The sequence below is a fragment of the Megalobrama amblycephala genome, linkage group LG1 (genome assembly GCF_018812025.1).
Source record: "Megalobrama amblycephala isolate DHTTF-2021 linkage group LG1, ASM1881202v1, whole genome shotgun sequence".
Taxonomy (NCBI): domain Eukaryota; kingdom Metazoa; phylum Chordata; class Actinopteri; order Cypriniformes; family Xenocyprididae; genus Megalobrama; species Megalobrama amblycephala.
In genome coordinates, this window is record NC_063044.1 from 25,846,329 (window position 1) to 25,861,057 (window position 14,729).

The window sequence follows — 14,729 nt, forward strand, 5'->3', positions numbered from 1 at the left end:
AGTGTGGGCCCCAGATGGGAGAAACCTGGGTTGCCCGTGTGGGTTTTAGCTAGGGCCCATGTGAAGCCCAACTTCAGCCCATCTGGGCTTGCCCACATGGGGCCACCATGGAACCCCCGGACAAAATTAACTGGGCCCCATCTGGGCTGCCCAGATGGGGCCCACTCACCAGCCCATATCCAACCCTTATGGGCCCCACATGGGTGTGTTGGCAGGAGGCAAGCCATCTTGCAAACACAATGGTAAAAACAACAACAATAGGCAGCATATTCCCCGAACCTGCAGCTCCTGTCAAAAAACAACCAGAGCGTTATTTCCGGCGTGACGATCGAGTCTGTCCCAAAAATACCTCTCAATGTGCCCTCGTGGACTCGCGCCAAGGGCCCTATAGGTCTGCACTACATGACGTCACCAAAGTGTGGACTCTGAGGAAGTCCACAAGTCCGGAGTGTGCCATTTGGGACAGGGCCAAGGAGGAATCTCCCGTCAGGATTTGTTTCTCTCAGTCTTTCAGGTTTTGGAAGCATAAACTCTCTCTCTCTTCTTCTTCAGCAGTATTTCAGTCGTCATGTAACTTCATTATTCAGTCACTGTTAAACTTCTCCGTTTATATTCAGCAGGTTTTGTTTGTAAATGTCGTCAGTCGGATGGGTGTGGCTCAGTATTAATAGAGAAATAGAGATAGAGAAATCAGAATTTAGTTGGAATCTACAACAATATGAAGAACTATTCAAAAATCTCCCTGTTTTTATTTATAATCTGTGGTAAGTGTGTGATTTCTGTTGACTTTGAGTTTAATTTTGAGAACTTAGTAAACACTGAACCATGTTTCTTTGTCAAAATATCTCTAATGTTTTTGTCTGTTAGCTCTTTTGTCTTGATTCTTGATGTGAGTTTAATCTCTGATTGATGTTTGGTCCGTGTAACGCTTCACAATTCAATTTTCAGACCATGCAATGCAAATGCAAAAATGAAAAATTTGAAACCAGACGTTAATTTTTCTTGTTTTTCAGTTACATCATCAATGGATATTTGCCATTTCCCCCCCTTTTTTCAATTTCACTTTTGCAAAATGATGACTTAAAAAACAATCATTTGAATAAATGAAATTAACCGATTTTCTTTTTTCCATTTTTTTGTCTTGCAATTTGCGCCGTGGGCTGTACCATTAGCGCGGACTGCTGTCATCTCACTGATGTAACTGCTTTCTTTACACTGCATGCATGTTGAGGAGTAGTTTAAAAGACTGAACACACAGGATCATCTTTTCACTCTATCATTTTTATTATTAATATACTAGTAACTGTTAAATATAAGGTAGTCTGGACTGGCCATCGCGGGCAGCTGGGAAAAGTGAAATCCCGGTGGCTTGGCTGATTTGGCACATATTGTCTAGTTTGTTTGTATTTACTTATTCGTTATTACTTTATTTTATTAATATACATCATGCCCTTGGTAAGGGGGTGCATTTTACTTGGTAGGCTACAGTACCTACAATCACGAGATCCCAGTTCATTTTCAGAGGGATAGGGCAGGCTTGCAGATCCTTCACGTCAATATATGAAAGATAAAAATACTACCAAGCGAAAATATATATTAAAAAAAAATTGTTAGGTTTTAGCTCTCGTTTTTTAGCCTAGCCTAAAATATTTTATATAGGCTAGCTATAGCGCTGTCAAGATAGGCTTATACGATTTATATCGGTTCATTATCAAATGCTGGATTCTCGCAGTAATCCTTTGGGTACACCACAGGCAACAAATAATGCCGAATAAGTCAATAAATAACTACAAACAAGATGGGCAGTGCCAAATCAAAGTATTTGTATTTATTTATTAAAATAATGGAAAATAAATCATAGTGCTCCTGACTTGCAGCATAGATATATTTGATTTGCCTAATCTCCTGCGAACCGCCTGTACTGTAATGAACATAGTTAATAACTGTGCTGGATTTAAGGTTATTTTAAGCGAATAAGAAGCGTGTGAAGTGCGGAAGCTCAAGCGGTTGCCGTGGTAACGAACGATGCCCGCTAAAGAAAACATCTGCATTTTTACTGTACAAATATTGTATTACAAACAAGAGCTAAGAACTTAACAATGTTTTGTATATTTTTTATAAATGTTTTGTATATTTTCGCTTGGTAGTCTTTTTTATCTTTCATATATTGACGTGAAGGATCTTGGCAAGCGCTGCTGCTCGAGCTGCCCTCCGTCAGCCTATCCCTCTGAAAATGAACTGGGATCTCGTGGTTGTACTGTAGCCTACCAAGTAAAATGCACCCCCTGACAAAGGGTATTGTATATTAATAAAATAAAGTAATAACGAATAAGTAATTGTAAATACAAACAAGCTGGGGAACGTGCCAAATCAGCCAACCCACCGCGATTTTACCTTTCCCAGCTCGCGATGGCCTGTCCGGACTGTCTATATTAAGCACAGTTATTATATTAATAATTAAAAATGATAGCACTTCGGGTGAAAAAGGTCATCCTCCATTCTTTTAAACCACTCCTCAACATGCAGTGTAAAGAAAGCAGTTACATCAGTGAGATGACGGCAGTCCGCGGCCACACCCCCGCGCTAATGGTACAGCCCACGGCGCAAATTACAAGACAGAAAAAGGAAAAATAGAAAATCGGTTAATTTCTTTTATTCAAATGATTGTTTCTTAAAGGGGTACTTCACCCCTGGAAAGATGAATGTGTATTTAAAATTGGTCATTTATGTAGTAGAAATGTGAAATTATTTTTGAATTTGGAGCTTTCTAGACTGAGAAAAGGCAGAAAATGTATTTTTGACTAATGTGGATGAAAGACAACAACTCCCAGAATGCACTTGTTTTGCTGCCCTTGCGAGGCCACGCCCAAAACCACGCCTATCGGTTACAGGCGGCATTCAGGAAAATTCAAACAAATAAATCGTGAGTTAACAGCGAAATGGTGCTAAATTGCTTTGTACTGGATGTACACCCAAAACCAGGAAAGGACAAGTAAGTTTCCATCATTTTCCGATTAAGTTAAAGATTTGGAGCGATGTAAACAGTGGCTGCGGGCCATCAAACACCCGAAGTTTGGAGATGACACCGTTATAGAAAACCTAAAAAACCGCAGAATATGTAGTCTCCATTTCAAGCACGAGGACTACGAACCAAATATCCTTGCAATGAAGAGAACCATTCTGAAGGACACCGCGATACCATCGATATTCACTTTCCCAGATGACGAACAGCCTGGGCATCTGGTACTAAGCGTATTCGCCTAGAGGCTAAGATACTAGACTGACTGATAACACAGTAGCCTATATGTAGTGTTGTAGGTAGCAGTAAAACTGCAAACTTAGCAAAGTAACGTTAGATAGACAATTACATATAAGTTGATATAAGTTGACCGTTATCAAAGTAAAGCCTCTGTTCTGTAAAACTGAGTTTATTTATCTATTTATGCTAACGTTACTACAAAAGCCTGTTGCTGTATTGGTTGAGATGACTGCAGAGACCGATACATTTGCGAGATGAACCACTGATGTAGTGCAGACTATAAAAAATTATGTTAAGCTTAAAAATATAATTGACACCCACTTTTGATAAAATCTTTGATCTATGTCCGTGAGTAACCTCAAAAGCGCATATGTATGGGCGTGGTGAAAAAATGCGGAACTACCTGCTATTACTGGCTGTAGTTTTAAGCCTCTGGCCAAAAAAGCCTCCGATGACGCAAAATGACGATTTTTGCGTCATCGGAGGCTTTTTTACAGAATAAAAATGCATAAATCTCTCATCTCGGGCTGATATGAAGGGGGAAAGCACGCTAATTCGAAAATACTAGTGGTATTCTACTAATACAAAGCTTAATGCTAAATCCTGAAGTAACCCTTTAAGTCATCATTTTGCACAAGTGAAATTGAAAAAAGGGAGGAAAAATGGCAAATATCCATTTATGATGTAATCGGAAAAAAAGGAAAAATGAACGTCTAGTTTCAATTTTTCATTTTTGCATTTGCATTGTATGGTCTGAAAATTGAATTGTGAAGCGTTACACGGACCAATGTTTGTGTTTGTTCTGCAGTGTTTGGAGCTGATGAAGATGATGTGAAGAGTGTGTCAGTGATGGAGGGAGATTCTGTCACTCTAGACACTGATTTAACAGAATTTAATCATATAAATTGGCTATTTGGAGATTCATACTCATTCATTTCTAAATCTGATGGAAATGAGATCTCATATCCCCTCAATGACACCGAGAGATTCAGAGACAGACTGAAGATGAATAATCAGACTGGATCTCTGACCATCAACAACACGAGAATCACAGACTCTGGAGATTATCATCTACGGATTGATCATGACTATGTGACCTCAAAGAAGAAATACAGAGTTACTGTCAATGGTGAGGACACTTTTTTTTACTTTTCAGAATAAATAGTTTTGAATGTGTTTTTGTTTTATAAATTGAATTAAACAGAGTTTTAAAGTGCAGCAAATACAGTTATAATGTGTTCATCAGTCTTACAGTGTTGTAGTTTCTCAATATCACAGTCATGCTGTTGTTCTGTATATAATCACAACTGTGATTGGGCCGCAGGTGATCACATGACTGATATTCAGAACAACCCATTTTGATTTTATACCACAGTACTATAAAAATGAACAGTGATTGACTTACATTTGATTTCACACACATTATGAGCAGATATTTTTAGTTTCATGCCACCAGTAGTTATAACTCCAAAACAAGTCAAAGCAGGATCAGTCGTTCTGTAGAATAAGGAAATGAAATGAACATAGACAGGTTTATGATAAACGTTCCTGTGCTGTTATATGAAATAAGATCCTCGTGGCCAATCAAAGTAGTTTATGATAGATATTCATTGCTACTGTAAGTATTTTAAAGTAATGATTGTTTAATCAGATGTCTGTGAAAACTAATGACTGTCTGTCTTTATCATTACAGGATCATCTGTTTCAGATTCAGCTCTGTCTCCATTTGCTGTAGCAGCAATAGTTGTTGTCATTCTGCTGGTGTTTGCTGTTGTTATCTATTGCTGTAATAACTCTAAACAAGAGGGGCAAAACCGTGAGTATTACAGCTGATACAGCAAGAGAAAAATAATGAGCTTTATTGTGCTGAAGTGGATCATGGTCAAAATCACTTCAGATTTTCTTCTCATTCTGACGTCTGAACAGCAACTGAACCTCTTAAATACCAGATACAACATGCTGCTACAGCCTTAAATATCACACATGCGTCATGTGACAAAACATACATCATCAAATACCTCCATTTTTACGGTCCACAACACAAAAACTGTTTTCAAATTCTTCAATTTTTTTCCAAAACACTAGAGTTTTAAAGTTTTAAAGACTTCTCTCATGTGCCAATTCAGGTTCTTTTTCTTACGTCTCTGTTTCTGTGTGCAGCTGTGACAGATGAAGAGAAGACTGAATCCACCAAAGAGGATGTTACAAACTACCAATCATCAGCAGCAGAGGATCCAAATACAAGATATTCAGAGTTATTACACATGGTGAGTAGTTGGACATGCTGCCAAAACTCTGAAGATCCAGAAAAGTTGTAAAATTAATTAATTTAATTCAAATCTTGAGAAGAGATATGATTGCTTTGATGATGAACAGATTTAATTTACACTTTTATTCACATATAAATATAAATGAGTACATATCCTTTTAAGATTAAGATTTTTATCTTAATTTAAGATGTTTGAGGTGTTTCAAAAATGAATTCAACTAAATCTAATATTTTGTTTGTCCTCCTTGATTTTTAGGAAATAACTGGACTATATATGACCTCCACATCTTCTCTAATTTCTATGATTTTCCTTTCAGGTTCCAGAGGAAAAAATGCAAATGAATTTGAGAGATTCCGCTGTTGAGTGAAGAAGATCCGGGTTCAGTACGTTAAGGCTTGTCCACAAGTGCCCTATCAAAACATTTAGTCATTTTTACACTCATGACAAGAGAAGTTTTCATTTATCAGACTGTATATAAGTGTTCATGACCATCAAGTGCCACATTCAGTGAGTCGACGTCAATGTATGTTACACTAATTATATAAACTTCTAACGTCTAATTTCAGATTCTTTCAGTATTTTGATATTTTTAATACTTTTTCAATTATTTTTTTGTTTCTTTATAGACCTTTTTCCAGAGTAAACGATGAGTGTCTCCATTACAAATTCTAACTTCTGATTGGATGCTCTCCTGTTCCGGTCTCCATAGGAACCCGTTCATCTGTTTTCAGTGTAGCTTCATGTCGTCGACACACTCATTAAACTTTGACGGGTGAAACACTGACACAAGGCGGTCATTGAGACACTGTAAAGTGATGGTGCTATGGAGCCATGTGCTTTTTAAACAATTTAAAAGGTTAGTTCACCCATTAATTACTCACCTTCATGTCGTCCCAAACCTCTAAGACCTTCGTTTGTCCTCAGAACACAAATTAAGATATTTTTGATGAGATCCGAGGGTATCTGATCCACACATAGGCAGTACTGGTAAGATTCACAGATTCACATCGGTATAAAAATGTGTGCATCAGATACAAGTCGGCATTTGTATCGTTTCTAACATATTTGCATCAGTAAAAACTGATTTATTTATATATAATTATTAGTAGATGCGCTATACTTTAGAAAGTGACAATAATTTGTGACCAGTATTTTATATGTAGATTGATTTCTCCTCTGTTTCTCAAGCGTGTTCTCTCATCACACAACACTACTGAGACCGAGGCGAGTCCTGAGAGTCACAGAATATAGTCAAGTCAAGTCAAATTTATTTATATAGCGCTTTTACAATTGGTAATTGTTTCAAAGCAGCTTTACATATTAGAAGCACAGAAAAAAGGGAAGTGGTTAAAAATAAGCTGTACAAACAAGCGTGGTAATATGTAACATATACAAGATGGTGCTACATTAAGCCAATGTCGGCTGACTCCCAGGGGTGGAAAAAACCCTAGGAGAAAAACCCAGCGTGCTAACACTGGGAAAAAAGTCCTAGGAGGGATATATAATATAGATTAACATGACACTACAGTGTTTGTGAAAGGGCCATGCGTTAGAAATCAGAGGCACTTAAGTTAATTTACGATTTCTGAACCAAAGAAACTATGTACTACTATTGTATGGTATAATGTATGTCTTAATGTAATACTAATACTATTACTACTACTACTACTACTTATACTACTACTACTACTACTACTAATAATAATAATTCTAACAGTAATTTGCGGGGAAAAAAACATTTTGAGAAATATTGAATTGCATAGCATCATATTTTTTTTCCATTGCATTGTATTGCACTGAATCACGTTGTGTTGAATCGAATCGAAATCGGATTGCACTGCATGTTAATAGAGGTGAATCGAATCGCATCGGTAGCTGCTTCAAATGTATCTTTAATGTATCGCCGGCCAATACTGAAACAGAAGCTCTGCAATGGAAATAATGTAGCAGAATGAAAATAAAAGTTTAAGTCCACATGTTCTTGTTTAAGAAATTACAGTAGTTGTAGCATTTCTGTTGTAAAGAAAGGGTCAAATATTAAAGATTAAATGGACATTAGAAATAAATGTTGGAAGCCAATATTAAAGAAGGATTATATCGCATTGTAAAGTGTAAAAACAATCGTCAGGACACTGTTGTGTAAGCACCTTAAAGGTGGTAAAGAGGATGTTTTGTTTTATACATTTTTGCAATATTACTTGAAACTGTCTTTACTAAGTGATAAAAGACTATTTATTAGGTGCACTGAAAGTAATAATATTAATATACATCATCTGTGCACGAGGTAGGGCCTTAAAAACATCAGCCAATTGTTTACGCGATCATCGCGTAAACGATTGGCCCTCTGGCTTGTCAATCACTGCCATGACGTTCCTTGTGAGAGACGAGCGCGGCTGCGCGCTCTAGTAACTTTCCACACTACATGTGCCGCATGCAATGTTTTTGTCAGGAGACAGGAGTAACAACTGCAGATTATGAGGTGAGTCCGACATAATGAATCCACTAAGTGTGTGCGCGGCTTAACGATTGGCCGATTATGAATGTAAATTGATACTTATGACTGATCGCGCTCAAACGCGTCCAGTCAGAGTCAGTTGCGTTCAGTCTGCGATTACAGTCGGTGTTCAAATTCCATGTGAAAGTATATAAATCTGCTTCAGGAGTAGGAAACAATCGAATGTTTTAGCTAGTCGTAAAATGTGTATCATTTCAAAAACTCAGTCGACGAAAACATCCTCTATACCACCTTTAATAATCGCCTTAGTAGTCATATGCTATGCTATATACGCGATGGGCGCCGCCATGTTTGTTGCCATGTATTGTTACTAGTACTTGTGTATTTAAATGTCTGAAACCTGAAATAAACGTGTGTTGAAAACACTAAATAAGTGTGATAAATGGCAAGCACTGAGTGCATCCGTCTCTGGGTGAATTACTATTGTCACGTCTAGTTTTGGGTTTTGTTCATGTTCTTGTTTTCATGTTCATGTTTATACGGAGCCCCGCACGTCACCCATAGGCAGATTCACCTGTTTAGGCTAGACTACTTTATAGCCTTTGCTTTTTTTTTTTTTTTTTTTTTTTTAGAACTAAACTCAATTGACTATAAAGATAAAAATAAAGCATCAAACTGAAGCCCAAAAATGCAAGCAGAAGATCATAGAAAATAGTGCTAAATTACCACAAAAGGGGGAAAATTCACTGTTGTTTCCATCGCCGTTTGTAAGGTAGCCAAGACAACAGCAAGCCTTGATGCACTGTGTTACTGTAGCGGATGTGTGCCAAGACAAATAAATATGTTCGGTCATTGCTAAGACATTATTTATATTATTATATATTGCCCAAACTATATTTACCCCATCGTCAGCTCTGATAATGGTCAGCTACCGGAATGTCTTAAGTTCTTTTCCAAATGTAGCCTAGCCAATAAGTCTAGTTATTTCTTTATTCTTTTACTGTAACTACATGATTTTAGTTTAGGCCTATATATCATTTGATGCACCGATCGAAATTACTGAAAATTTGCGGACGAAACAGCAATTTACGCGCTTGTCTAGAAGGGAACCTTATATAGCCTAGCCTATACGAAAATTTGTGTCTAACTTAGAATTTAGACCAGCTAAAATATATTGTTAGACCAAAAATATCTTATCAATTAATTAAGTAATAAAGACATGTAATAAAAACAGAAAGACATCTATTGCGTCAGCCTTATTCAAATGCCGACGTTCTTGGTTTTCTTCCTATTTATTAAATATAGGCAATTGGTTGATGAAACATTGATTGAAATTAAGATACAATTTCTACAAAACGAAATTCACTTTAAAGAAAGACTTACTATAAAACAAAACTTAATGAAGTGGTCAAACTTATGTCTAACCCGCTGCATATGTCCCGACATTGCGCATCCGTCTTGCCATTCACTTTTCAGAATCAACATTGGTGACATCTTACAAAAAAAAATATATTAGGCTATAGCCCAATATTTAAATATAAATATAAAACTAAATTGGCTACATCTTTATCCCTCTGGCCGACGAATGCGCCGGCGCGTTCTGATGGATTTTCTCCTCATGACAGCTGAAACAACTTAAAACAGGCCTTCCGTCATTTTTGGCGATAGCCTACAGATTAGTGCAAGACTACAAATGGTCTACTTTTTTTCTCTCTGCGAGAATCTTTCTGAAACGTCTCAAACATTAATTTAAACTCGCTGAATAACTGTACCTAAAAGAAAGAAACATCTCCATTTGATAAGAAATGTGTAGGTCTGTGTTAAATAAGAGGCGATCTATCCGCTGGAATGTGTTGTTTCTGAAATCATGGCCAGTGCTCGTTGCGGCTGTTATCTGTTCTCTTTGCGCTCCTTTGGTTTTAATGAATAAATTATCCTAAATATTTATTCCTGCCGGTATTTTAGTCTACGATATCAAAATCACTAAACATTATATAGGCCTATCATATAAGCTATAGCTAGGATAATATTATTCGATAATAACATCAAATTAATCAATGCAATGATAATTCACCACAGGGGCGATTCTAGGATTTTGATTTTAGGGGGGCTCAGCCCCCAATAAGGGTATGATTAAAAAAATATTATTTGACTATTAGGGTAGGGTGGTATGCTACTAACCTTACTGCAATCCACTATTCCATTGTATTCCCTGTATTTCATATATGGGAGTAGGAGTACTGACTGCCATATACAACACTGTAATAAAAAAATAATTATTGGATGTGACCACTAGAAAATAGGGAATGTTGATTTTTTTTTTTTTTTTTTTTTTTTTTACAATGAAGACCTCCTGATTCATTCACTGTACAAACACACGCACACATGTTTCCAGTACAAACACAACATTTTACTGTTTGCATTTCTATGCTCACATAAAAAAATGTCGTATATCCATCTACAATGAAATATAAATTATTTTAGTTTTTTAGCTTTTTAGCCTTTATAATCAACAATACGGTTGGATGTTCATAAAGTCACCCCATGAAAATTGATGTCATTTTAAGTATTTTAACTAACCAGCTAATATTCATTAAGAATATAGACAAACCATGTATTAATGTAATTGTCTATTGGCAATATGATTAATCTGTTCTATATTTATTTCTATTTATTAAAAATAACAACATGAATTATCAATTTGCCACTTCTATAAATCAAGTACAAATCTAGTATAAATAGTATAAATCAAGAAAATCAAAAATCCCTTTACTCTACGCTTACTCTAATTTATGTATCATGACACTCCTCCTGATTCATTATTACTTAATACAAAACTATATTTAATAATACAAAACAAAATAACTCCACATTCTCTCTCTGGGCCATCTAGTGCTTTCAGACAATGATGTCATTTCTGTGCATGGCTGCATAATGTAATGTCAAAATACATTATAATATGTCTGTAATTGTAAAAAGTAAATTAAAATAAATCATGATCGTTTTCTGAATCTAAAGTATGTTTTCATGGGTGTTAATCACTTCATTTTTGTAGGAAAAACAAGGGCTGAAGGTGAACGCAGCGAAACGTATTGGTATTGGATGAGAAACCGAGCCGTCCCGTGTGCTCCCAATGCTCCAGTAACATTACATTATGTAAACTGCAATGCATTTATGACAAAGAACTGCACCGATGCAGATGTAATATCATAGCATTAGCAATCTATCAATAAATGCACGCACACACGACACACACCTTGTGCTCTCTGATGTTCGCTCTGCTCGGCGCCCCTGCAGATTGAAAAATGCGCTAAATCCAAGCAGACTCAGATAAGGGGAGGAGCCGAAACTTGACGCAGCTTGCCGCCGTTTCAAATGAGTTTTTTAAAGGGGACTGAAGCGATCAAAAATTTATTAATCAAATATTTTTTTTAGGGGGCTGGGCAGAAGTTTAGGGGGGCTGAAGCCCCCCTAAAAAGGGCCTAGTGACGCCCCTGATTCACCACATGATTCACTGTTAAATCAGTTTTTGTAAACTGTGGGGGAGATGGACTCAGGTGCACAACAAATTTTAACACATGATGACATCACTGCTTGTGGGAGGGGCCCCATCTCATTCTTTGCGGGGGGGCCTCACAGACTTGCGGTACGCCACTGCCCATAGGAGAAAAAAAAACAATCCGTGCCGACGGTTTTGCAATCCGTTCCCTCAGTTTATAAACCGTGCTCACGCTTTCACAATCCGTTCCCACGGTTTTGTAAAAACTGCTGGATTTGTGGCCCCGCCTCCAATCTTTGCCGGCAGATTCAACCAGGCCACCTATTTAGGTGCGGGATGCAATAAACTTTATTTTACTTTATTTTACAAAATGGAGAATTTCCTGAACTTCCATTCAGAATTCATTTGAGAATTTCCGTTATTTTTATCTTTTAAAGTCCATTTTGGGTAAAAAGCTTAGTATAATAAAACCACCAAAACAAGTCTTCATGTTAAGACTGAATAGTACACAAACATTTCTAAAACTGTAAAAAGTTTTTTTTTTTTTTTTTAAATAAAGCATTCATTAATTATTTTATGATAAACATACTGTCTTAAGTGCACTCATTTATAGTCATAAATAATAAAAATAATGAATGAATAAAAATAATTAATAAAAACAATACATTTAAATAATAAATACAATAAATAATAATAATAGTTGTTGTTGTTGTTATTATTAGCCTATTGTTACATTTAAGGCTACATGCATTTAGAAGAAAAGAGGAACAAAGAAATTAAAAGTCAGTCATAATACACAATGCCAGGTTTATTGGGCAATAATAATAAAGTGCTAAGATTATCACAAATAAACACAAGATTTTAATTCTTATAAAATCGTTGTATTCCGCTACCCGTTGCTATAGAGAATCACTGCAGTTGATATAATTTGATGAATAATACACAATAAAACAATAAGATTCGTTAACACGTACCTGGCCCAGGTGAAAAAAATACTATAGTAATTTATAGTAAATACTATAGTGTTTTTTAACCATATATAGTAAAGTACCTGAATTAAATTATCGTGGTAATTCTATAGTTGCTGTGATAATATAACAACTATAGTAATATAAACAATTACTTTACCCAATATAAGTTTTCTACAATATACACTGCAGTTTACTGTAGTAAAGTAGGCCTATACTATGTTCTTCTTCTAAAATGAATCCGTGAGTACAGTTTTTACAAAACCGTGGGAACGGATTATGAATTTGTGGGAACGGATTTAAAAACCGAGGGTACGAGTTTGCAAAATCTGAGCGCACGGATTGGAAATTCGTGGGTACGGTTTATTAATCCGTGGGCACGATTTGTTAAACCGAGGGAACAGTTTTAAGAATTCGTAGGTACGGTTTATAAACTGAGGGAACGGATTGCAAAACCGTCGGCACGGATTGGTTTTTTTTTCTCCTATGGGTGACGTGCGGGGCTCCGTATGTTTATGATTTCAAGTCTTTTATTTTGTAGTTTGATTCTTGTTTGTGTTCCCTTGTGTCACTTGCCCATTGGTTGTCTTAGTCATGTGTTCCTTTGTCATGTATTGATAATGTAATGTCGTTGCTCTGGTCTTTGTTAACAGCCGCTTGTGACACCTGCTGGTGAGGATGACTAACAGCAGATGGAGATCATGATGGAGCGAAAAAAACCTTGTTGAATATTTTAAGGTTGTGTTTTTAAACAGACTGAAAATGTTGAAAGTGATAATCTGAAAGGTGAATATGAATATTCAAGTTTTGAAAACGTGTGAAATGTTTTGAATTGAAATATTCACAGCTTAAGTATACGGCCACGTTGAATTTCAGCCTATAAAAATACAAGCCCTAAAAATACATTAAAATGCAAGCATGGCTAGTGCAATGCACTTTTTTTTTTTTTTTTTTCAATTAGTGCAATTCAACAAGCTTTTTATTTCAAAAACATTTGGCATTAATAAACTTACATAGTTTTCAAGCGCACTTATCTGAAGCTTTTCTTATCTTGAAGGTTTTGCACCATGCCTGTCATCATAGATATGCATTTCAATTCACTAACTTGCAATTCGATTCGATATCAGTTATTTATGGATATACTGTATATCTGGTACAGTACATGGCAAATTTTCTCAAGAAAAAAAAAAACTCAGCTAATGCTTTAAAATATACATGGGAATCAGTTGGTACTACAGTAATATTGAAGGTTAAAATTAACTGATTTGTATACAAACTTAAATAAAAAAAATAAAAAATTTAAGGATAAACCTTTAAGGACATTTTTATAATAGGCTACAAAAGTTATAATAGGCTTTTGAAAAAGTTATTTTTACTCCAAAAATATAAACATTTAAATGGTGGCTGTCAACTTGACGGATTTATTCAAACATGCATTATAGGCTATTAAAGAACATTAAAAATTATAATATGTAATATACAGTACAGTCCAAAAGTTTGGAACCACTAAGATTTTTAATGTTTTTAAAAGAAGTTTCGTCTGCTCACCAAGGCTACATTTATTTAATTAAAAATACAGTAAAATCAGTAATATTGTGAAATATTATTACAATTTAAAATAACTGTGTACTATTTAAATATATTTGACAAAGTAATTTATATCCTGTGATCAAAGCTGAATTTTCAGCATCATTACTCCAGTCTTCAGTGTCACATGATCCTTCAGAAATCATTCTAATATGCTGATTTGCTGCTCAAGAAACATTTATGATTATTTCCAATGTTGAAAACAGTTGTGTACTTTTTTTTTTCAGGATTCCTTGATGAATAGAAAGTTCAAAAGAACAGCGTTTATCTGAAATACAAAGTTTCTGTAGCATTATACACTACCGTTCAAAAGTTTGGGCTCAGTAAGAATTTTTATTTTTATTTTTTTGAAAAGAAATTAAAGAAATTAATACTTTTATTCAGCAAGGATGCATTAAATCAATTCAAAAGTGGCAGTAAAGACATTTATAATGTTACAAAAGATTAGATTTCAGATAAACACTGTTCTTTTGAACTTTCTATTCATCAAATCATCCTGAAAAAAAATATTGTACACAAATATTTTGTACAATTGTACACATTAAATGTTTCTTGAGCAGCAGATCAGCATATTAGAATGATTTCTGAAGGATCATGTGACACTGAAGACTGGAGTAATGATGCTGAAAATTCAGCTTTGCATCACAGGAATAAATTACTTTGTCAAATATATTCAAATAGTACACAGTTA

General features: G+C 35.5%; 1 protein-coding gene across 7 annotated transcripts; it reads left to right on the top strand.

Annotated features, from left to right (window-relative positions):
• The first annotated feature begins 261 nt into the window (after positions 1-261).
• On the top strand, positions 262-13,864 carry LOC125265780. Of its 7 annotated transcripts, none has more exons than XM_048186249.1 (7): positions 263-764; positions 4,068-4,388; positions 4,953-5,075; positions 5,420-5,526; positions 5,846-6,052; positions 6,156-6,385; positions 13,105-13,864. In XM_048186249.1, the coding sequence occupies exons 1-5, from the start codon at positions 719-721 to the stop codon at positions 5,894-5,896; spliced, it is 648 nt and encodes a 215-aa protein (XP_048042206.1). In that variant the 5' UTR covers positions 263-718; the 3' UTR covers positions 5,897-6,052; positions 6,156-6,385; positions 13,105-13,864. The 7 variants fall into 7 exon arrangements, with proteins under 7 accessions (XP_048042215.1, XP_048042234.1, XP_048042206.1 ...); XM_048186238.1 differs by lacking the exon at positions 13,105-13,864 and having other exon boundaries at positions 263-514; positions 621-764; positions 6,156-6,901; XM_048186258.1 differs by lacking the exon at positions 13,105-13,864 and having other exon boundaries at positions 262-764; positions 5,846-5,912; positions 6,156-6,901.
• Positions 13,865-14,729: the final 865 nt, after the last annotated feature.